Source organism: Vombatus ursinus, unplaced genomic scaffold (assembly GCF_900497805.2).
Source record: "Vombatus ursinus unplaced genomic scaffold, bare-nosed wombat genome assembly UNPS02014973.1, whole genome shotgun sequence".
NCBI lineage: Eukaryota > Metazoa > Chordata > Mammalia > Diprotodontia > Vombatidae > Vombatus > Vombatus ursinus.
Window position 1 is genome coordinate 11,573,615 of NW_020954751.1, and position 23,874 is coordinate 11,597,488.

The 23,874-nt window shown below is 40.3% G+C and overlaps 1 protein-coding gene across 1 annotated transcript in view; it reads left to right on the forward strand.

Moving 5' to 3' along the window:
- Window positions 1–23,874, forward strand: part of TG (thyroglobulin) — a 371,783-nt gene that overhangs the window by 144,363 nt on the left and 203,546 nt on the right. The window contains exons 28-34 of the mRNA XM_027845510.1: window positions 2,876–2,941; window positions 6,548–6,592; window positions 10,423–10,596; window positions 12,295–12,471; window positions 17,114–17,225; window positions 20,062–20,141; window positions 21,382–21,525. Coding sequence (XP_027701311.1) covers window positions 2,876–2,941; window positions 6,548–6,592; window positions 10,423–10,596; window positions 12,295–12,471; window positions 17,114–17,225; window positions 20,062–20,141; window positions 21,382–21,525 — 798 coding nt within the window. The remainder of the gene's footprint in view (window positions 1–2,875; window positions 2,942–6,547; window positions 6,593–10,422; window positions 10,597–12,294; window positions 12,472–17,113; window positions 17,226–20,061; window positions 20,142–21,381; window positions 21,526–23,874) is intronic.

The following is a 23,874-nucleotide window of genomic DNA, read 5'->3' on the forward strand; positions in this document are numbered from 1 at the left end:
CACACACACACACACACACACACACACACACACACACACACACACACAAAGAGAGAGAGAGAAAACTAGATTATCTCTAATCTAGCTCTAATTTATTAGCCTGTGATCCTTCCTTTATCTTTCCCCTCCTTCTTCACTCTTCCCTCTGCCATCATTCTGCTTCTTGCTCTTATTATCAACCACCTGAATTCTAGAAATAGGCTCCTCATTGTTCTTTTAGTTCTATTTTCTCTCTTCAATCTACACCTTGTTCTGCTGCTAAACAACTTTCTTCTCTATTGATATAGTCATGTCACTCTTACTCTTTTACTGTCAACTCCAATGGATCCTATAGGGACTCTTACAGCTGTGCATCTGGTGCTGACCTCTCCTGACCCCTGGACTCTCATATTCAACCTCCTTCAGAACATCTCTGTCTGGATGATCAGACTTAATATGTCCAAACCCAAGTGAATTGTCTTGACTCCTTAACCTATTCATCCTGACTTTACTATTATCTGTGGCATCATGATTTGTTCATTTTACCATATTTGTGACCTTGACCTTAACTTTAGCTTGTCTTCACCTCTCATACCTGCTCAGTTACTGGATCTCAGCCTGGAATCAGGAATTCAATCTTCCTGAGTTCAAATCCAGCCTAGACACTTACTAGCTATGTGACCTTGGTCAACTCATGTAACACTATTTTTCGGTTCCCTCATCTATAAAATGAGCTGGAGAAGGGAATGGCAAACCACTCCAGTATTTTTGTTAAGAAAACCCAAAATGGGGTCATGAAGAGTTGGACATGACTGAAATAACTGAATAACAACAATAAAACGGCCTCCTGAAGAAAGTTCACACTTTATAATCCTTTATAATCATTTAGAACCAAAGTGAAGCCAACCTTTCCAAACCCGGCTCATATTCCTTCTCTCCTCTCAAGGTTACAGCCATACTAGACCAGTCCAGGCTATTTTCTGTGCATAGAATGTTTTCTATGTCTATTGAATCCCTTCACATGCCTTTCTTATTCTTTCAGTTGCTATATGATTCCACACTCTCCCCACCCCCGACCACAAGTAGGACTTTGTGTTGGAGTTCTTTGATGTACTTAATGTAACATTGTTTATTACAACTCTTATTACAGTATGGGTGTCATCTTTTAATAGACCATAAGCTTCTTGAAGGCAGGACTTGTATCTTAAGTAGTCTCTGTGTTTCTCAGAACCTGCTACATAGTAAATCATTATGTGTTCGTTTAATCTGTTGCAATGTTATTGCAGTGAATAAAATGCAGAATGAAGCATGGGAATGGAAGTTCAAGAAGGGAAAGATCATTTCTGACTGGAGGTCTCTGGAAACACCTCTTCAAAGAATCATAGAATTATGATATGTTATTAATGTATTATATTTATATTCCTATTATGTTGTTCTTTAGTCATTTTTCAGTCACGTCTGACTCTCTGTGACCATATTTGGGGTTTTCCTGACAAAGATACTGGAGTTATTTGCCATCCTTCTCTAGTTCATTTTCCAGATGAGAAAACTGAGGCAAACAGGGTCAAGTGACTTGCCCATGGTCACACAGCTAGTAAGTGTCTAAGGCCAGATTTTAACTGTGGTCTTCCTGTCTCCAGGCCTGGTGCTCTATCCACTGTGCCACAATGCTGCCATTAATCTTTTATAATTATAATTAATAATAGAATCAGAAAAAAATCTTAGAAGTTATTAGTCTTTCATTTTACAGATGAAGCAAATGAGTCCTAGAGAAGTGATGCAACTTAAGACCATACAGAAAGGTCTTTTGGAAAATCAGTCATTAAACAAACATTTATTAAGTCTTCTATGTGTCAGGCACTATGCTAAGTGCTTGGGTTACAAAAAGAGGTAAAAGACAGTCCTTGTCCTCAAGGAGCTGACAATCTAGTCAGGGGAAAATCTATAAAAGAAGGAAGGAAGTGAGGCGTAAGGGATGGATGAGATGGAGTTACTGTATTTTCTGGACACTGTCATTCCCTTCACCTCCAGGCTTACCTCTAAGAGTGGCATCTAAAATTACCCTCTGCTTTATTGTCCAGGGGGCCTTACCCAGAAATTGTGGTCTGTCTGTGGCCCAAAGCAGGGTCTGTGGTAATAAACACACCTGTTATAGGCACTGCTGGGAAAAGGCTTGGTTTGGGTGATTCAGACCATGTTTGCCTTTCAATTCTATGTTAAGTAGAATACTGCACACTGGAAATTAGCAGCAGCTGGAAGAAGAGCTGGTACCTCTATTCAGAAGCTATTTAAGGGGCAGAGAAGCTTCTAGTTCAACTTTTTCAAAGCACTTTGGTGAAAGGAACAGGAGAAGCAACATGGGGACAATGGATGGAAGACTGAACTAAGAAGAGCTGGGCTGCAGTTCCAGAAACACCGCTTCATAGCTTATGTATTCTTGGCCAAGTCACATCTCTGAGCCTAAGTTTTCTCATCTGTTAAATGGGTATAATAGTGCAGCAGATAGAGTTGCCAGGCCTGGAGTCAGGAAAACTCATCTTTGTGAGTTTCAAATATGGTCTCAGATACTTACTAGCTTTGTGAACCTGGGCAAGTCACTTAACACTGTTTGCCTCAGTTTCCTGATCTGTAAAATGAGCTGGAGAAGGAAATGGCAAAGCTCTCCAATATCTCTGCCAAGAAAACCCCAAATGGGGTCACAAAGAGTTGGGCACAACTGAAACAACTGAACAACAATTCCTGTTGAGGTACAGGTTTCACTATCTGATTTGTGAAGTGGTGGTGATAGTAATGGTTATGGTGATGGGGATGATGAGGATGAGAATGCGGATGAGGATAACCACGGAGGTGAAAATCAATCTTAACTTTTTGAAATTTTATTTTGTTTTGTTTCCAGGTTCAGAGCCTCTTGAAGAAGACCCAAGTCTCTTTACCAGTTTCCAAGAGGTTTATCTCTGGAAAGGTGAGTTTTGTGTGAGAGGACCAATACTCAAATCAATTTGTAATCTCACTGATTTGAAGGCCCCCAAAATCCTATGGATTGCAACTTATCCCCACCTGCCCACCCTATGTAACTGTTGTCCATTATCTCCCAAACATTCCCCACCCAATGTTCTGGAGGTCTTCCTCAGTTTCTCCAGAAATCACAAGGACACCACCTAATTGTCCACCTGTCATCTCTCACTCTTGCCACATACCCAGCCCATCCTCTTTTCGTATCATACAATTCCTTCATGACATCTTTTACTCCTGTACCTAATTGGTTAAATATTGCATCCTGCTCATTCCCACGATGCATCTCTCTGTGGTCCTCTGTGTTTTACTTATTTTTGGTTCCTCAGAAGCAATGGTGTTCCACTAGCTATAGATTGACATCATTAACATGTTTTTTATGTGAGGGGGCAAATGCATTTATTAAATCATGCATTCACTACCCTATATGTCTCCACTGGATACTCTGCTCACCTCAAGAGTAAGTGCACTGCTACGAAGACTAGCCAAAGAAATAGGAGGGCCTTTGCTTATCTAGCAGATAAGACATCGAAATTAAAAAGGATTTGGAAACACAAGAAAGGAACCAAGTAGACAAAATTGGCCACTTGCTAAGTCACGGAGAGATAAAAACTGTACCTACTAGCAGTTGGAGTTCCTAAAGTAGACATAGCCAAATCCCATGAGGCAGTTTGCTTTTAGCATCAATAGTTCTTGTCTGTTCTCACTTGAGGCCATTCCTGATGGGAGAGAGGATAGCTTATGCTGTGAGTCAGGCCTGAAGCCCTGACAGAAATTGTGAGGACACTAAGCATTTTCTTTAGCCCAGTGGTTCAAGAATTCCCCAATGGTCCAAGGAGTTCAGGCTAAACATTCTTTAATGGCTCCTTAAGCAGTAAATAATTACGCAAATATGTTACAAATATATATTTTCCTTGTGACAATAGGCGTCAGTATGCTTAAGTATTATAGGTTTGTTATCATTTTAGTTATTGTAAGCACTTAACTAATAAATCTAAAAGAATACTATGAATAGTGTATTAAATTACTCTGGTTATTCACAATGACATTTTTTTGTTGCTATTAAAAGGAGTCTGCAGAACAAAGAAGATTGGGAACCAATACTTTAGGCCTGTATCTCTGTCTTTGAAACCTGCTCACCTCCCCCATCAGCATTCATTGAATCCCATTCTGATTCTTCCTTCTTGGCTCCTGGCTCCCCTAAACCCCTCATCCCACTCTCTCGGGGGCATCCTATTCTTGGCAGACCTCATCTTTGGCACACCCCCAGTACAAAAGGCCAAGATGTTTTCTGCTAATGGCTTAAAGTGTATCTCGGGCAGGAGTTGTGTTGGTACCGTTTAATAACCGGCTCTCTGAAAAAAAAAATTCATACAACACACTTTTAAGTTTAATTTGTTATTAACATGTTCTCCATTACTTTCTTAAATCTAGACAAACAGCAAAACAATAAATCAAGCCCAGATCTGTAGCATTTGGAGATTTCCAAAGCATATGTGCTTGCCCTGAAACTTTAACAATCTGTTCTAAGGAGGGCATTCCCCTGGCTCCAGCACACACCTGATCCCAGGCACTGGTAGATTTGCATTTTTAAGATGGTCCTTGCATTTCAAAGGGTTTTGCCTAGGACCTTCTCCAATCACTCTACGTGGGCAATAATGATGCTGGAGAATACAGGAGCAGTTTCTTATTTCCTGATGTTTTGGTCCCAAGAAAAATCTTCTTCCTTTTTCCCATTATTTATTGGATGTAAAGGAAGACACCATTTAATATGGTGGTCTTGGATCTGAATACTGTCTATTGTTTCTCAGGTATGCCAAAGTTAGTAGCAAACATTTTTCATTCTCACAGAGATAGGCCAGAAAGCTCTCTTTATGTTGAAACATTAGAAGAAAGATGAGACATTTAAAAAGGTTTGAGAGACATAGTTTCTGGGTAATTTAATCATTTTATTAATAAGATCAGCAGGTTATTAATAAAAGGCTGGTCATTTGGTAGTCTTTCTTAGACTAGAGACAATGATGGTGGTGAGCTCATAGCTTATATATCTTTAGGTGTTCAGTAAGGGGCTTAGAGTGACCCCTGGACAGAGGAATTATCTGTACTCAGACCACCCTCAGCCTTGGGCTGTCAAGAGAAAAGGATCTGTCTTCCCTCAAAGCTTGAGTAGAACACAATGGACTTCCCTATCCTACATTAAATTTCTTGCAAAGTTGGGTTGGAGTCTGACCAAGATGGGGAGAATCAAAGCAATCTCATTATCAGTAATGTCCTTCAAGAAAGCTGAACTTTTTTAAATGAGGAATTAGAAAAAGTGGAGACCTCTGAATCTCCCCAAGATATTGGTTATTAATAATCATTCCTTTCAAAGATCAGAGAGAAGGGAAAACCCACAGAACATCCTCAAACATTCTTGTGTCCCTCATGCCACAGGCTGTCTGAACGCAGATCAGTCAGACCCATCATGTAACAGTCAATTAAAATCCTCACTGGCTGACTTGCTATTGACTGACAGTTCAGCCAGCCAATGTCTTTGGTGGAACTCGTTGACATTTACGTAATAGGTTTGCAGAGCACTTTACATATGATATCCCATTTGATTCTCACAAACACTATTGCTATCCACTTTTTGGGAACTGAGGGTCAGAGAAGTAAGTGACTTGCCCAGGGGCAGATAGTTTTTGTAGCGCTGGCACATAGTGAATGGGTGTTTAATAAATGCTTGTTGACTGTGTGTATGTAAAGCAGGATTTTAATCCTGGCCTTTCTGACCTCAAGCCCAGAATTCTATCTGCTTGTTCTACCTTACTTACCTAATTTCTCCTCTCATTTTATGTGACTCAGAACGTTCTGGCACCCATTGCTTAGATTGATACTTCAATGATCCATGACTGAGAGGGCAGCTTGGTGGCGCAGTGGATAGAGCACTGGCTCTGAAGTCAGGAGTACCTGAGTTCAAATCTGGCCTCAGACCAAACACTTGACACTTATTAGCTGTGTGACCCTGGGCAAGTCACATAACCCCGATTGCCTAAAAAGATCCATGAATGTATTCATGTAAAGCTGGATGTACTGTTTGAAGGCTGAGACTTTTTTCCCCTTTCTTTGAATCCCCAATTTTTAACATAGTACCTGACACATAGCAAGTGCTTAATAGATATTTGTTGATTGACTTTTAATATTAGGAAAGGGGAAGATGGGGAAAGGAACAAGTATTTGTTAAGTACCTACTATGTGCCAAGCACTGTGCTTTATAATTATAAAGTACCTTATAATATTCTGTGATTTGATCCTCACAAATGTCCTGTGAGGTATGATCCCCAATTTCTAAGTTGAAGAGACTGAGGCAAACGAAGTTTAGTGATTTGCCCAGGATCATAGAATTAAAAAGTAGTCAAGCCTGGATTTGAACTCAGCTCTTTTTGACTCCAAGCCTAACACTCTATCCACTGTGCTACCTGGCTGCTAAAACTAGAATCCTAGTTGGTGGTTTAGACAGCTTATCCTTGCTGTTTCCTGCATGGAACCAGAGTGACTGATTTCTCTTTTCTTCTAGATTCAGATGTGGCTACTCAGGCAAAGTCTACAGAATGTAGCCGGGATGCGGCTCAAGGACGGGTTACTCAACTAATACCAGGTAACCATAGTTTGGTGGTGGATTTTTTACACACATAGACTATTGATTCTTTAGTGGGGAAATAACATTTATGCATTTTATGTGATAGCAGTTACTGTATGTAGTACCTCCATCTCCACTGAGCCCTTTTTTATACAAAGGAAAACACTCAAGCAAAATTATTTACATGGCTTCTGCACCTGAATGGATGGGTGACGTCCGAGGGGGTGTCATGCCAAGATCAGTCAAAGGAGCTAGGATTTTTAGCCTATAGAGAATAAGGATTTGTGGGAGAGGCAGAGTTGCTGTATGCAAATATAGGAATGGTTGCCAGATATTAGAGTTACTCAACTCATTCTATTTTGAATTAGAAGATGGAATGAGGAACAATGGGTGGAAACTACAAGGAGGTGTATTTCCCCTTTTTAAACCAGAAGGTCAATGATGAAAGAGACCTTCTATTTTCTAAGCCTTCTTAATCAATCAGTCAACATTTATTGGAATGTTGCCTATTACATGCCAAGCACTGGGGATACAAAAAGAGGCAAAAGACAGTCCTGCCCTCAAAGTGCTTACAATCGAATGGAGCAGACAGCATGTAAACAGTTATATACAAAGCCAGCTGTATACAGGATGTGTGGCACAGTGCAAAGAGTGTGCACTTGGCTTCTTAGAGACCTGAGTTCAAATCTGGCCTTAGACACTTACTAGTTGTATGACCCTGGGCAGGCCATTTAATTTCTTTTAGTCTTGGATTTCTTATTTGTAAGATGGGGGTAATGGTAGCCCCTACCTTATAGTGCTGTTGTAAAGATTGAATATGACAACACTGATTTGACGTGGGTTAAAAAGCACCCAATCAGTGTTTTGATTTATCTGCTGCCGGCTGATCTCTTCTTTCTGAAGCTTGTGTGGAAACAGAAATGAGAGCTAGAAATGTGCCCAAAGGCTTTCGCTAGCACTAAATAGCCAATAGTGCCAGTGAGTACCCGTGGATCAAGCATTTAAGAGATTGGCTCTTCATAGATACTTGAGGAGATCCATTCAAATATTGAAGCCCCAACTATGAACCATCTAGCAGCGTGTTGGATGGAAAATCCTTCACTGCAAGAGGGAAGTATCTCTTGCATTCATCTGGCATCTCCTCCTATGGAGGAGTTCAATTTGGCAAGTTGGTGGCAGAGGCTTAGAGAGGGAGAAATGGAGAGAATACAAAACCTAACCAATTTTGCATCTTCTCAGCCAATTACGTTCCTGGATCTCAAAACAATAATGTGATTAAGGAGAAAATCTTTCTCATTTTTTGCTTCTTTTTTTTGACCCTGGCAATATCTGGGTACTATCCCCATTTTCCCCTCATATCCTCCCCCAGGGGTCTCTGCTGCAGCTAGCGGGGCCTCCCTGATAATCAGAGCAGTGCAAAAAAGGGTACCTCTCTCTGTGGGGAGAGCAAAGAGGAGAAGGTACAAGTCTGGATCTTGATAAGGAAGAAGGCTTCTGCCTTATCTTTCAAAAGAAAACACGTGGTAATCATTTTTGAGAAGGCAAACACATATTCAATGTTTGACAGTCTCAAGTGGAACATTTGACTGAAAATCAAGAGACCCAGCTTCTTGAATTAACTTTTGATTCATCCCGTGCTCATTTTTCTGCCCACTCAATTTCACAGGTATGAGACGAGGAGATTTACAGTAACGCTGCATTGCTGCTATTTTGAGGTAGAAGGAACACTGAACTGGGCATGGGAGTCAGGAAATGAGCATCCTGGTCCTGACTTTGTGATTAATTAGCATTGTGATCTTGGGAAAGAACCAACCTGAGACTCAATTTCCTCATCTGTAAAATTAGGGGATTGAGCTGGAGGGCTTCTAAGGTCCTTTCTGGTTCTAAGTCTGTGATCCCATGACAAATTGTCCCTTCAGCAGCTAGGTGGTATAGTGGAAAGAACCTTAGGCCTGGAGTCAAGAAGGCCTGAGTTCAAATCCAGCCTCAGACATTATCTGTGTGGCTCTGGGCAAGTCACTTAATACCATTTGCCTCAGTTTTGTCATCTGTAAGATGAGTTGGAGAAGGAAATGGCAAACCACTCTGGTATCTTCCCCAAGAAAACCCCAAATGGGGTCACAAAGAGTCAGCAACGACTGAATAACAACAGCAAAGTCCCTTCTGGCCCTGCTGTTCTACTTTCTGACGTTCTAATATCTAAGGACCCTTTCAGCTGTAAAATGTCAAGTTTTGTATTCTAACCCTCTTTAGTTCTCAGGGCCCTTTCATCTCTAACGTCCTTTGTACTATGTTCTTACACCCTATGTTCTAAGGACCTTTTCCTAACATTCCATGTGCTAATTAATTCTAACCTTCTGTCTCTTAGAGAACCAGTTCGACATTCTATGATCCTGTTAATTTTCAATTGTCATTTTTGTTGTTACTTGCTTCCATTTGTAAGCTGTTTCTTGTGATGTTAGTAAACACTGTAGTTGGTACATTTTAAGTGCTTAATAAATATTAATTGACTGACTGACTAACTCAATAGTTGATGTTTATAAGTCTGTTTTGTAGAAAGTGGAAACTGGTCCAGGGAAAGATTTACACAGATCCAAAGAACTCAGGGGCACTACTGGGATCTGGGTTCTGAGTGAATTGAGAGCCAGGCCCTAGGATGTTTCAGAAGTTGGTTAGCTAATACTCTTAACCTATTTTCTATGCAGATAAAAGGATGAAAGGAAGTCTCTACAAACAAGGGCTCTATTTTAGACATTCTCATTGTACCCCCCTCATTATAGTCCTTTTGAGCCTCTCATCTCCAGTACCACAATCTTACAACTGCCAAAGTTCAGGGTGTTTTCTCACCCTTTTGGAAACATGCATTTAGACTGGGAATGGATATACTCTCTGGTAGAATGTGCTGGCACTCAAAAATGATGTCTCCCTGGAAGATGTCTATCCTTCTGTGTGACTCTTGCAAGTCTTCTTTGGGACTCAGTTTCCCTGTATATAAAATAAAGAAACTGAACTAGATGGTCTCTAAGATTCCTTCCAGCTCTACTATTCTGTGTTCTGACATTCCCTGTTAATAAGGTTCTGTTGTAGGCTTTTTGAGGAAAAGGACTTTGATTTTTATACATATATCCCCAGTATCTAGCACAGTGCCTGGCAAATAATAGGCATTTAATAAATGACAGGCAGTATGGGACAGTGCAAAGACTGATGGATTTTGAGACTGAGGACCTGGGTTTATATTCTTGACTCTGACACTTAGTTTCTCTATGACCTTGAATCAGTCACCTTACTTCTTGGAGTCTAAGTTTCTTCATCTGTAAAATTAAGGAGTTGGACCAAATTGCCTCTAAGATGTAGGTTTAGATCTATATAATTTAATGATAATGATAGTAATAATAATAATTATTATAGCATTTATATAGCACATTAAGGCTTGCAAAGCACCTTACAAATATCTCGTTTTATCTTCACAAAACAACTCTAGGAAGTAGCTGATATTATTATTCCCATTTTACAGATGAGGAAACTGAGGTTTAGAGGAGTTGAGTGACTTGCCCAAGGGCACACAGTTACTAAAAGTCTGAGATAGGATTCTAAGGCCTTCCTGAGATCCCAAGTCCAGTACTCTATCTGCCCCCTAATGATTAAAATGCTTCTTATTTGATTGATTCTAGCTTGAACATTCTGGTGGATGTTCTAACATTCTACAAAGCAAGGTCCCTTCCAGTTCTAAAATGGGAAGGGAATAAGCATCACTGTGCTAAGTATTTTATAAATATTATCTAAAAGTCCTGTGATTTTAGATTAAAGTCCACATACAGTTTCCTTTCAACACAGTTTCTCTTTTTCAGATTCAACAATGGAGCTTTTCTCCCAAGTGGACACAGAGCTTGTTCTCATAGATGGAAACAGAACTATGCCCAGCCAACAGTACTGGCTCTTCAAGCTTCAGTTTTCAGTCCAGCAGGCAAATCTGTGGTGTCTCTCTCGTAAGAAATCTCTGATGCAATGAGCCTCCTTGCCAATTGTAGAATCAGACATCCCTAGCTTATTCATAGAATCTATTGTAAGACATACAAGATTCCATTCAAACCATATTCAGCCCTGTACTAGATGGTTTGAGGATGCAGTAGGTTGAAGAATTATGTTGAAGGAATTGTTCTCCTTACTGTGCCCTCAAACGCCACAAACACATCACTCCCTCACTTTTACTCTTCAATGTCTAGAATATCCTTCCCTCTTTCCACCACCAGACCTATTTATCCACACCTAGCTCAAACCCTACCTACCTCCTCCCTCATCACCCCACCCGACAGTGATTCCTCCTTCCTCTCAACCCCTAGAGCACATGCTGGCCATACCACTAATTGGGCACTTACCATGTTATGCCTTTTGTTGTTCATTTTCCCCATCTCTCCAAGTAGGCTGGAAGCTCTTTGACTATAGGAACTATGCCTTCTACATCTTTTTTTTTTCTCTCACAATGTCTATCACAGTGCCCCTCAAATCCTAGGTGTTCCATAAGTATATAAAACAGACATTAAGCAGTCAATGAATAATCAAGTCCTAAAGTGAACATAATCAAATTTCCTAATAAGGTGCACCAAGTGATCCCAATTGGTCAATCATGAACAAATCAATTCAATTCAGCAACTATGTACTAAGCATCCTATTTCCAATTTCATCCTGAATATAGCTTATTTGTACATAATTGTTCTCATGTTATGTCCTCCATTAAACTCTGAGCTCCTTGAGAGCGGGGACTGCCATTTGCCATTCTTTGTATCCCTAGTCCTTAGCACAGTGCCTGGCATATAGTGGGCACTTCATAAATGCTTATTTCTCTGATTGAGTAGAGAGCACTAAGTTAGGTACTGGGGCCATATAAAGATGAAAGACATTATCTATACCCTAATAGAGCTTACATTCTAAAATATATGAGTTTATCTACTCCAATAATACAATGTAAAATGGAATTTGTTAAGGATATAGGAGAGGTTGCAACTGGATTAATTTCATGAGGGCAACTGTAGCTATCACTCATCTTTCCTTCTAACTCTTTGTGGCTTATTGGCATCCCTCTTCCACAGGGGCTTCCCCATCACCCTTGATTCCATTCCCCCCCTTTAATCTTTTAGACACTAAGGCAGGGGGAGGAAGGTAATGCAGATGGGGAATCCCTGGGTTCCCCCACCCACTCAGGAACTCCCCGTAGATAATACCTTCCATCTCTTTCCTCACTGATCTCAAAGGTTCAAAGAAATAAAGTTTAAAAAAAACAAGTCCTACCCACAGAAAGTTTGGGGAACCCCAGAGTTGCCCGAACTTGACGTGATAATGTAAACTAAAGATGAAATGGATTGAAGAAATACATTTACTGGTGAGCTGTCACCGAGTTCAGGGTAGCTCAAACAATGTTTTAAAATCTTACTCCGTAACCTTCAATTTCCCTGTCAGACAATTGGGCTGAGCAGTTTTTGGAAACTTCTTTTTGCATGTAATGATGAAAAGTTGACAAAAATCAAAGAATTGATTTGCAAAGATGTTTGTAGCCAATGTTGGCTGACTAACTGATCTAATTGATTCACTGACTCCCTGGGTAGGTTTTTGGACCAGGGGTAGAGGGAGACAGAAGCCAGTCAGATAAAAGCAGTTTTCAAAACCAAATACCTCTTGTCTGTCTGTAGGTTGTGCTCAGGAAAACACTTTCTGTCAGCTGGCGGAGGTACAGAACACCAGCAGTGGGGATTTCATCTGCACACTCTTCCCGGAAGCTCAGAGATGTGACAATTCCCTTACATTCACACCTGAGAGCTGTACTTTTGTCCTTCCTTACAGGCCACAGACCCTTTTTCACAAAAAAGGTGAGGCTTTTTTTTTTTTTTTTGGTATTCGGAAAATGACTTTCCTTTTGCAGGATATATTTTAGTATTTTATTTATCTTGTTTTTATTGCTATCTTTGCTTTTCCCTCTCAAAATCGCCTTTGTTTCCAACTATATCTCCCCTACCCAGTGAACCATCCCTTGTTAACAAAAGATAAAAAGGAAAAGAAAGAGAAAAGAAAGTAGGAAAATCAACCAACACATCAACTGTGACTGATAACACATGTAATATTCTACACCCACAGACTTTTGCATCTATGAAGAAGAAAGGAATACATATTTTTTCTCCTCTTCTTAGGGGCTAAGTTTGGTCATTATGATTGCATAGTGTCTAGTTTCAAAACTCCTTTTTTCCCATTTCCATTGTCCTAGTCATTGTGCATATTGTTTTCCTGGTTCTTCTTACTCCATGATACATCAGTCTATGTAAGCCTTCCAACACTCCTCTAATGTGTCAAAATTGTGACAGTGCCAAACATTTTTAAAGAAATAAATAAAACAGCAGAACCTTCTGTTCTGCAGGCAGAAGCTCTATTCCTCATGAATAAGGGCCTAGATGAAGAATGAGGCAGAGAGCCCTTCTTCTCCAGGTCAGAAACAGCAGGGAATGAAAACCTTATCTCTGGATGCTCTTTTGAGCATCTGTGTGTGTGTAGTATATTTTTTACCCTACTTTCTCAAGCCAGATAGGTTACATCTCCCTTTGTGGCATCTCTGTTCTCTTCCAACATTGCTCAAGCTCTGTCCCTCCATTTCTGGGGACCAGTGATGAGTACCCTAGTTCTATTTAACAATTTAAAATCAATTGCTTTTACAATGGTGGCTAGGTGGTACAGTGGATACAGTACTGGGCCTGGAGACAGGAAAACCCATCTTCCTGAGTTCAAATCTAGCCTCAGATGTTTCTTAGCTCTGTGATCCTGGGCAAGTCACGTAATCCTGGTTGCCTCCTTTCCCCCAACTGTAAAATGAGGTGGAGAAGGAAATGGCAAACCATTCTAGTATATTTGCCAAGAAGGTCCCCAAAGGGGTCACAAAGAGTAAGAAATGACTGAAAATTTATTTCAAAGCTTTTAGAAGGTATAAACATTTTCCCCAATATCTTGGGAGGCATAATTTCCCCTATACTATTTCTCTTTTGGGGAGTGGAGATTAGGATACTAACTCAGTCCAGTTCCTGCATTTCATTAGTCCCACCAAATTCACCTCCAAAGGCTACGTCACTGGTCATCTCAGCTTCTATGAGGCAGGGCACCTGAAGACCACCCCGCTCTCTAAGTTGCTCCTTGCTCCTAAAGGCACTTGATGTTAGGCAGGTTGTAATACCTGGTCTGGGCTATGGTTCCCTCCCAACCTTCCAAAACTCCCAAGGTTGCAGACATTCCCTTCACCAGAAAGCCATGAGCAAAGATGTCAGGGGGGCTCCCCTAGAATGAAATGCTACAGAGAGATAGCATACCCCACACCCTCATTACACATGTGAAAACAAGCTCAGTCAGCTGAGCTTAATTCCAAATTTACTTAAAGCCTTAATTTAATCTTACAATAATACCTATAATTCACCTCTCTATCATACTGAAAGGTATATAAAACAACTTACTTTTGTATTATAGTTTAGAAAATACTTTCACATAATTAATTTTATCAGATCTGTCCCCCCATCTGTGTGAGGCAAGCAGAGCAAATGTTATTCTTCCCATTTTGCAGATGAGGAAACTGAGGTCAAGTAAAGGGAAGCAACTTGTGCCAGGACTACCTACATCACTAAAGTTTTTTGAGGGAAATGCTTTGTTAGCATTTAAATTCTATATACATGTGAATTGTACTACTAATAATACTAGTTCACTTTATATAGAAGTTTGAGATTTGCATAGGAATTTGAATATATGATTTAACACATAATTTGTTTGATCTTTACAACCACTCTGTGAGGTAGGTACTGTTATTAATTCTCATCTTACAAATCAGGAAACTGAGGCAGAAAGAGGTTAAGTGATAATAGTGTCTGGGGTCACACAGCTATTTAGTATGTGAGACAGAATTCAAAACCAAGCCTTCCTGCATCTGAGGCCAGTATTCTTTTAGACTGTATCACCTTGTCTATAATCGATACTTAAATCAGTATCTTTTCTGGGTTTCAGTTTCCTCAGCTATAAAATAAGGGGTCTGTCTGGAGTAGATGACCTCCAGGGTTCCTCGTTTCTCTTCTGTCTGTGACCCTTGGGCGTTTGTGTTTGGTCTCTCCTTCTACCCTGGCTGCCCCTGAAGGGAGCATCAATCACTTCCTAATTAGCTCCCTCACTAGCAATCTCAACCAATCAGTCAGTAAGCATTTATGAAGAGCCTGCTATGTGCCAGACGCTCTTCTGGGGGTACAAATACAAAAAGGAAACTACCAATTTTTAAGGAGTCTATTGCTAGAGTTTTCAAATGCTAAAAAATAAATTGGGCCCCAAGACAGAACTACTCTACCTTTTGGTTCCAAAGGTCCTCTCCATGAGGGCCAAAAAACTGGTGCAGAATCATTTGTCTTTGTTTCTCAGAAATCAGATCTTGCCTCTCTTTTAATGCTATGTCAGTGAGATCTGTCATGTCAAGTTTGCTAGACATTTATGACTGTCAGCATGTCATTGGACCTAATCTGAGCTTCTAGCACTCAATTGAGGTGCGTGCTGTCCTTATTGACCTGTCTGCTGCTGAAGTTGTCATGGAATCCATCATCTATAAAATGGGATGACAATATTTGCACTCTCTAGGAATAGTAAGGGCCCTGGATGTCAGAATCAGTATCAGGAAAAAGACAGGACAGAATAATAGATGACATGAAAGACCTGCTTTTACAGAAGAAAAAAAAACAGCGGATCAATAGCTAATATGAGGAGTTGCTTTTTTTTTTTAAAGTAACACAATCTTAAATTGTATTAATTAATTTGTTCAGTTATTTTTCAGTTCTGTCTGGATCTTTGTAACCCCATTTGGGGCTTTCTTGGCAAAGATAATGAGGTGGTTTGCCATTTTATTCTCCAGCTCATTTTACAGAAGAGAAAACTAAGGCAAACTGAGTTAAGCAACTTGCCCAGGGTCACACAGCTAGTAGATATCTGAAGTCAGATTTGAACTCACAAAGATGAGTCTTCTAGACTTCAGGCTTGACACTCTATCCACTCTATCCACCTAGATGCCCTATATTGTCTTTCTATCTCTTGGTAAATAGTCATTCAACAAGCATTTCTTAAGCACCTACTATGTGCCGGGCACTATACTGGGTGTGCTTCTTGAGGGCAGGGCCTGGTTTTTTTGGGGGTTTTTTTTGCCTTTTTTTCTATCCTCAACATTTAGCACAGTGCCTGACACATAGCGCTCAATAAATGTTCGTTAATTGATCAATTGATTGATCATGGTTCTGTTGTACTCTGCCTCAGTCAAGCCATAAATGAAACCTGTTGTGAAGCTCTGTTTTAAGTGGGACATTGACAAACTATAGAATTGCCAGAAGAAAGTGACCAGGATAGTAAGGGATCTGCTTATCATGACAGGAACCAGTGAATGAACTAAGAGTGTATGTGTAACTTGGAGACAAGAAAACTTAAGGGTGTTAAGATGTGAAGAGATGCCATTATAGCTAGAAGGAAGATTGTTTCATTTTTTTATGTTTGTAACCCAAGCACCCAGCACAGTGTCTGGTACAGATAGCCATGGCACACAGTAATTAAGAAAGAATTTGGATTGCCCCAAAGATGTTTTCATAGACCTTACTTTAGAAGATCTTACATCTCAACACTCCTAGCAGCTCAGTGGTATAGTGGATGGAGCACTGGGCCTGTAATCAGTAAGACATGAGCTCAAATCTGTCCTTAGACACTTATTAGTTGTTTAATCCTGGGCAAGTCACTGAACCTCTGTTTGATTCAGTTTCCTCCTCTGTCAAATGGGGATAATAATAGCACCTACCTCCAAGGGCTGTTATGAGGGTCAAATGAAATAGTATTTGTAAAGTACTTAGCACAGTGTTGGCACATAATGTACATTTAAATACTTATTCCTTCCCTCTTATTCATCTACAAAAAATAATCATTGTATCTACCTACCCAGTCTGCCAAACATTAAACATTGCAGGATAAAGACTCAACAATCCTGGGACTGTTTCCCCCCATCAATTACATGTAAAAACAATTTTTAACATTCATTTTTAAAATTGTGAATTCGAAATTCTCTCCCTCCCTTCCCTTCCCCACTCCTTGAGAAGGTAAGCAACTTGCTATAGATTATACATTTACAATCATGCAAAACACTTTTCCATATTAGCCATGAACTCAGGTCTGTTTTTATCTGAACTCCACAAAATATTAAGTGAGAAGAGCAAGAGTGATGTTGCTATTGATATTAACAACCTTAACAACAACTGAGTTGGCCTTTCTATTAGTGTTTAAGATTTTCAAATTATTTTATATACTTCATCTCATCAGATCCATTTATTGGGTTGGTACAAATACCCTCTTCTGAGTTAAGCTTGGAAATTCTTTCTATACCCTTTAATTAGATTATTTTTCTTTTCACATCAGATTTCCTCTGGGTGCTACAATTCCTCCTCATATTAATAATTCCTCTTTTCCTCTACACAGCTGAATTGGGAGATAGAGTGAAGGCATTTTACACTCGCCTGCCATTCCAAGTACTGAGGGGGATTTCTGTACGGAGCAAAATGCCTATGACAAGAAAATCTGTTTCTAATGGGTAAGGTGTTACCCCGGTGGTTTTTATTTTCTTGATTGAGAGAAGATGAACCTCATCACAGAAGCCTGCAGAGGTCTAAGAGCTCAAAGATCCCACCGGAGAGGAAACTCTATGATAAGGCTATGTAGAAGCTCATGCAATCTCCTTCCATCTGAGGATTTCATATTTACTCTTGTCCTTAGCTGGTATCTTGCCATGTGATAAAAGAAAGCGATGGTCTTGTGATAGCCTGATGCTTTAAGTCTAGTTTTGAAGATGTGGAAACAGATCTGTAAGACAAAGATCAACTCTTAGAATGTGGTCACACATTGGCTAAATGGGGAAGAAAAGGATAAATAATCTTTAACTGCTTATTGCCCAACTGGGCAGACATTCAGGCCATGAATATAATAGGGCACTGATTCTTTGGCTCTGGGCCTGACTTCCCAAACACTCAATCTCTTTCCTTAAACCAAAAGCTGAGATCAGAGCCTAGCTTATGTGACCCTGAACAACTCATTTAACTTCTGTCTGACTCAGTTTCCTCAAGTGTAAAATGGAGATAATAATAGCACCTACTTCCCAGAGTTGTTATGAGGAGTAAATGAGATAGTTGTCAAATGCTCAGCACAGTGCCTGGTGCAGAGGAGGTGCTTAATAAATGCTTATTCCCTTCCCCTCCCTCTGCCTTTCCCTTCCCTTCCTTAATAAATGCTTGTTATCTAGCTCCACTGCATGTATCCTATACTCCAGACAAATGAATCTGGGAATATACTTCCCACTTTCCTGTCTCCTTCCTTTTGCTTAATTGTTTATGTTATATTGTATTTTATTTTAGTAAATATTTCTCAATTGCATTTCTTTTTAAAGCATTTCAATTATTTATTTTAAAAATTCTTTTCTTTTTAAATTTTAAATTCCAAGTTCTCTTTATCCCTCCAACCCCCTCCTCTACCCACTGAGAAGACAAGCAATATGTCATTTATACATGTGAAATCTTGTAAAACATATTTCTATATTAGCCATATATTTTTAAAAGCAAAAAATAAAGTGAGAAAATTATACTTCAGTTTGTACTCGGAGCTCATCAGTTCTCTCTGGAGGTAGAAAGCATTTTTCATCATGAGTACTTTGGAATTATCTTGTGTCATTGTCTTGATCAGAGTAGCCAAGCCTTTCACAGTGGATCATCATTATATTATTGCTGTTACTGTGCACAGTGATATTCTGATTCTTCTGATGTCACTTTGCATCAGTTAAACTGCTTCCCTCATCATTTTTATAACACAATAGTACTCCATCATATTCACATTACCATAACTTGTTCAGCCATTCCCTTGATTTCCAATTCTTTGCCCCTACAAAAAAAGAGCTGCTATAAATATTTTTGTACGTATAGGTCCTCTTCCCTTTTCTTTAATCTCTTTGGGTTACAGACCTAGTAGTGGTATTGCTGGGTCAAAGGGTATGCACAGTTTTATAGCCCTTTGGACATAGTTCCAAATTGTTCTCCAAAATGGTTGGACCAGTTCACTACTGCAGCCAGTTTATTAATGAACCTATTTTCCTTTCATCCCCTCCAGCCTTTGTCATTTCTGATAGGTATGAGGTAGTGCCTTAGAGTTGTTTCAACTTGCATTTCTCTAATCAACAGTGATTTAGAGCTTTTTTCAAATGGCTATAGATAGCTTGGATTTCTTTGTCTGAAGACTACTTGTTCATATCCTTTGACCATTTATCCTTTTGCTTAACTTGATGCAATAAACAGTTTTTTAAGCACCTGCTCTGTAGAAGGCACCTAACTTTGCTGAAATGCATTGAAGACAATGTTCTGCTCTTTGGACAGTGAAGGACCCCAGACTCCCCAAATGAGAATTAGGACAAGCCAACAAGTAATTAGATTAGGTATGAGTTAGCAGGCTCTCAGAAAGTCTGGCCAATTTAAATTCAGTTCATCCAGGGGCATCAAGTTCATTAATGGCATAACTAGAAATTCTTTTACCTAGAGGAAAAAATGCCAAGATGGTGGAGATGAGGTGCAATATCAGCAGCAGAGTAGACAATACAGACTAGAGCTGCTACAATTTGATCATAAATTCAGGTGCTGGGAGAGGGGATCAAATTCCCCAGAAAAATCTTTACCTAGGTTGGGATGAAGTTACATTATAAAGATGAGATCCTGACTGTCAGGACCTCAGAGGCAGGCTGGCAGAGGACCATAAGGCAGTGGAGATGCAGGGGTGGTAACTGCTGTGGGATGAGTGATCCTAGGGAGAAAGTACCCCTTTTAATACCTGAGGCATAGCCTTACTTATCCTGGCCTAGCTATGGCTCAGGCAGCTACTTGGCTCAGTAGGTAGAGTACTGAGCCTGGAGTCAGGAAGATTCCTCTTCCTGAGTTCAAATCTGGCATCAGACATTTATTAGCTGTGTCACCCTGGGCAAGTCACTTTACTCTATTTGCCTTAATTTTCTCTTCTGTACAATGAGTTAGAGAAGGAAATGGCAAATCACTATGTTATCCCTGCCAAGAAAATCCTAAACAGGGTAAGGAAGAGTCTGAAACGAATGAATAAAAGTTATGGCTCAGATCCAATGTAAACTGCTTGAGGACGGGAACTTTTCACTGTTGCCTATGTCCCCAGTGTCTGCCTGGCATATAGTAGGTGCTCAATAAATGCTTGTTGATTGATCAAGTTCCACAGTTTCTGGGTCCTAGAGGAAAACCTGAAGTTTCATGGTGTATTACAGTGGACCAGTTGCTAACTGTATTGATAGAGTTTCCTCATTGAATAAAAACAACAATAACAACAACAGCAAAATTAGAAAAACCTGATTGTTTTTCCTTCCTCTCTAGGTTCTTTGAATGTGAACGAAGGTGTGATGCTGATCCCTGCTGCAAAGGCTTTGGCTTCCTCAATGTTTCCCAGACAGAAGGTAGGCTACCCTGGGCCTTCCAAAGATTTTTTTCCTTCACATGGTTTGGCTGCCCTTGTGACATGGTGAAAAGAGACCCCAAGCCCTTGACCTGGCCTCATCTTTTGATTTAGTAAAAGATCCAGTAAGATATCACTGAAGAGTCTTTTCCATAAAAGAGCAGTGTGCCCCAAATGCTCAGAGCAAAGGTGGCAACCACCATAGAGTGAGGGAACAGTTTAGTAATGTGGTGGATGCTTGTGTGGAGAACAGGTCATTTTCTTCTTCTTCTTCTTTTTTTTTTTTTGGCTAGGCAATGGGGTTAAGTGACTTGACCAAGGTCATACAGCTAGTGAGTGTTATGTGTCTGAGGATGGATTTGAACTCAGGTCCTCCTGAGGACCGTGTTCCATCCACTGTGCCACCTACCTGCCCTGATTTTCTTCTTTTTTTTAAGCTTACTTATAAGTTTTTGTTATCTCTTCCCCCCCCAAAAAAAAGAAAATTAAAATAAAATAAAAACAAAAACTTCTCACAATAAACCCAGTGTAACAAATTCCCTCACTGGCCATGTCTAAATAAACATCTTTCACTCTGGGTTTTAAGTCCATCTCTTCTCTGGCGGAAGGTGGATGGCGTGATTCCCCATCAGTCCTTTAGACTCATGGTTTATCTTACTTTGCATTGATCAGATTTCTAAAGTCTTTCAAAGTTATTTTTCTATAAAATGTAATCTTGTGCAAACTGTTCAAGCCAATCCTTTTCACTCCAAGTGACAAGCATCCCTGTGAGATACCAGATAATTACATAACAAACCTAATTTAAACTCTAAGACTTCAATTTAGGCACAACTTCTTCACCGTCCCCTTAAATATTCCACCATTTTGTCTTCCTTGGATTCAATGGACACTTGATGGTAGATTATGAATAGGAAATTAGAATAATCACAGATTGTATTTCTTTTGTACTTCAGGAGCAAAGTAATTCCTTCAAAACAAACTTATGTGGTAAAGAGTTCAAGTATTTTTCTCCCCATCTCATAGACGAATAAACTGAGTCTCAGAAGGGCAAAGCATGTAGTGTTATACAGCGAAGAAGACAGAAACTGAGTCTTCTGGCCTAAGTCCAATGCTTGTCTTTCTAGTACAAAACCCTACCTGTATACCCTTTCTTCTTTCCTAGAGGTCTGTGAGCTTTCTCTTCTCCAATGAAAATGGTCATCATGATGACCCTTTTTCCTCTTATGGTCATTGTTTGCCAGGTGGAGAGGTACTGTGCCTTACTCTGGGCAATCTAGGATTCCAGACATGCAGTGAAGAAACCAAAGGCCCCTGGCGTATTTCGGACTGTAGCCCTCCTGACAGTGAAATCAAAACATATCCCTTCGGCTGGTATCAGAACCCTGGTGAGTTATTGATTCAACCATAATGAAAGCTGAAGAAAGCATCTGTAAACACGGATATCTCACTCACTGTTTCCCAACTAGGACGTTTTCCAACTCCATATCATGCATCTCTCTATCATGAAAGCATTCTTGAGGTTCCGCACAATCCCCTGTTCCTTCACAACTCATTGCCAACCTTTGCCCTGAACAAGGAAGGTGGCAGCGGCCATGGTAAGAAGAGGGTAGGGACTGTTATTTATTTTTGTGTCCTGCCACGACACCTAGCCTGGGCTTTTCTCTCAGTAAGTGCTTAATATAATAACAGTAGGTAGCATTTACTATTTGCCAGAAGCACTTCACAAATATATCTCATTTGAGCCTCATAACAATTTGGGGACATAAGTGCTCTTATAATTCCCTTTTTATAGGTGAAGAAACTGAGACAGACAGAGGCAAACAGAGGTTAAGTGACTTGCACACAGCCAGTAAGTGTCTGAGGCCAGATTTGAATTAAGGTCTTCCTAACTTCAGGCCCAGCACTCTATCCACTGCACCACTGAATGAATGAATGAACGAACAAATGAACGAATGAATGAATGAATGTGTTAACACAATCCAGAAGGTGGGAAAATTGATCTATGGAGCAGGAAGGCAACAACCATTGTCATTTATGATAATGAAAGCAACAACCCTTCTTCCCCTCTGCAATATTTTGTTGTTGTTCAGTCATTTCAGACCCTTTGTGACCACATTTGAGGTTTTCTTGGCAGAGATACTAGAGTGATTTGTCATTTCCTTCTCCAGCTCATTTTTCAGATGAGGAAACTGAGGTAAACAGGGTTAAGTGACTTGCCCAGGATCACATAGCTAGTACATGTCTGAGGCCAAATTCAAACTCAGGTCTTCTTGACTCCAGGCCAGCTCTCTATCTGTGGCACTACCTAGCTGCCTGCAGTTGCTTGTAGTCAACTAATAGAGCAGAGCTAGCCTAGGATTCTGGGCCGGTGTTCCCAGCCTGACCCTTGTGATGTAGTGAACCAACAGGCCAGTTGGAACCTTTTTGTGAAGAACTGTGTAACTTTGCAGGAGGTGTTTCCTTGTGGCTTTCCTTTCTTATCTGTGTTTGCATTCCCTTTACTCCCTTGGTTCATGGGGACCCCAGGAGAAAAGAAAGTCTTTTTTTATTAGGACTACTGTGCAAGCTGGTGGAGGTGCTAAAGGCATAGCTCATAATAACAGACCTGGGCAATGGCGATGCCCTGTCACAAAAGCAAGGACTAGGGCATCTTTGATGCTTCTGTGATCCCATGATCCTGTGACTCAGTACACTTCTAATATACGATAGAAGCATTCAGCTAGGCATTTATGAAAGATGGGGGAAATGACCATCATTAGTCTACACAGGCTGGCTGCTACTGCCTTGTAACTTCTTTGGACAAGCAGCGGTGTGGGTCTCAGCCTGCCGGTAGCATGCAGGGAGAGGCACGGCTGTAGTCTGGGTACCTTGATCCCAGCTTTCAGTTTACTCTGTAGCAGGTGGCTCAGATGAACACCCACAGCTTTGCACAGAGGCCTAACTATTGAAAATTTTGCACCAGGGGAAGTGGAATGAAATGTGAGATGGGTAGAGGGGGTGAAAGGAGAGGAGCTCACCTGAGGTGTTGCAGCAGGATGGGGTGTTCTTCCTATTTGAACTGAGTAATCTTGTTAACTAGAAGCTGAATGGCATTTTTTTTCTAGTTGTTGAGAGATTGATTGCAAATGTTGCCCGTGTCCTCTAAATTTTGGGGTCCTAGGTCAGAGCCCTGATTGCCCAGCCCTAGTTACTGCTGTGCTCTTACAAAAGTGCCAACTGATCTGTGGCCAGTAAGATAAACACAAGGTCTCTTTATCAAATGCACCAAGAGCTACCTCTGTTGGATTCTCTTTTCCCTGCTCATTCCATTCTCCTTGGCACCTCAATTCCCCTGTCAACTCCACCTGCCTTGTCCAAATCATTCCCAAGCACTCATTATTTCAGATTTCCTGAAAACTGTCTCTTCTGATGCCCCTGCAAAGACATATCTTCTACTCTAGGGAGTATATCTATCAGTCCCTAAGCATTCGGTACCTACTGTGTACCAGAAAATGTGCTGGGCTCAGGGTATAGAAAGACAAAAATCAAAACCCTCACTGCCTTCATGGAACTCATATTCTGTTGTGGCAGACATAACAACAACAACAACAACAACAACAATAATAATAATAATAGGCTAGCATTTAAATAGGACTTAATATGTGCCAGGAACTGGGCTAAGCACTTTACAATTAGTATCTCATTTGATCTCACTGCAACCATGGGAGGTAGGTGCTATTAATATCCTCATTTTA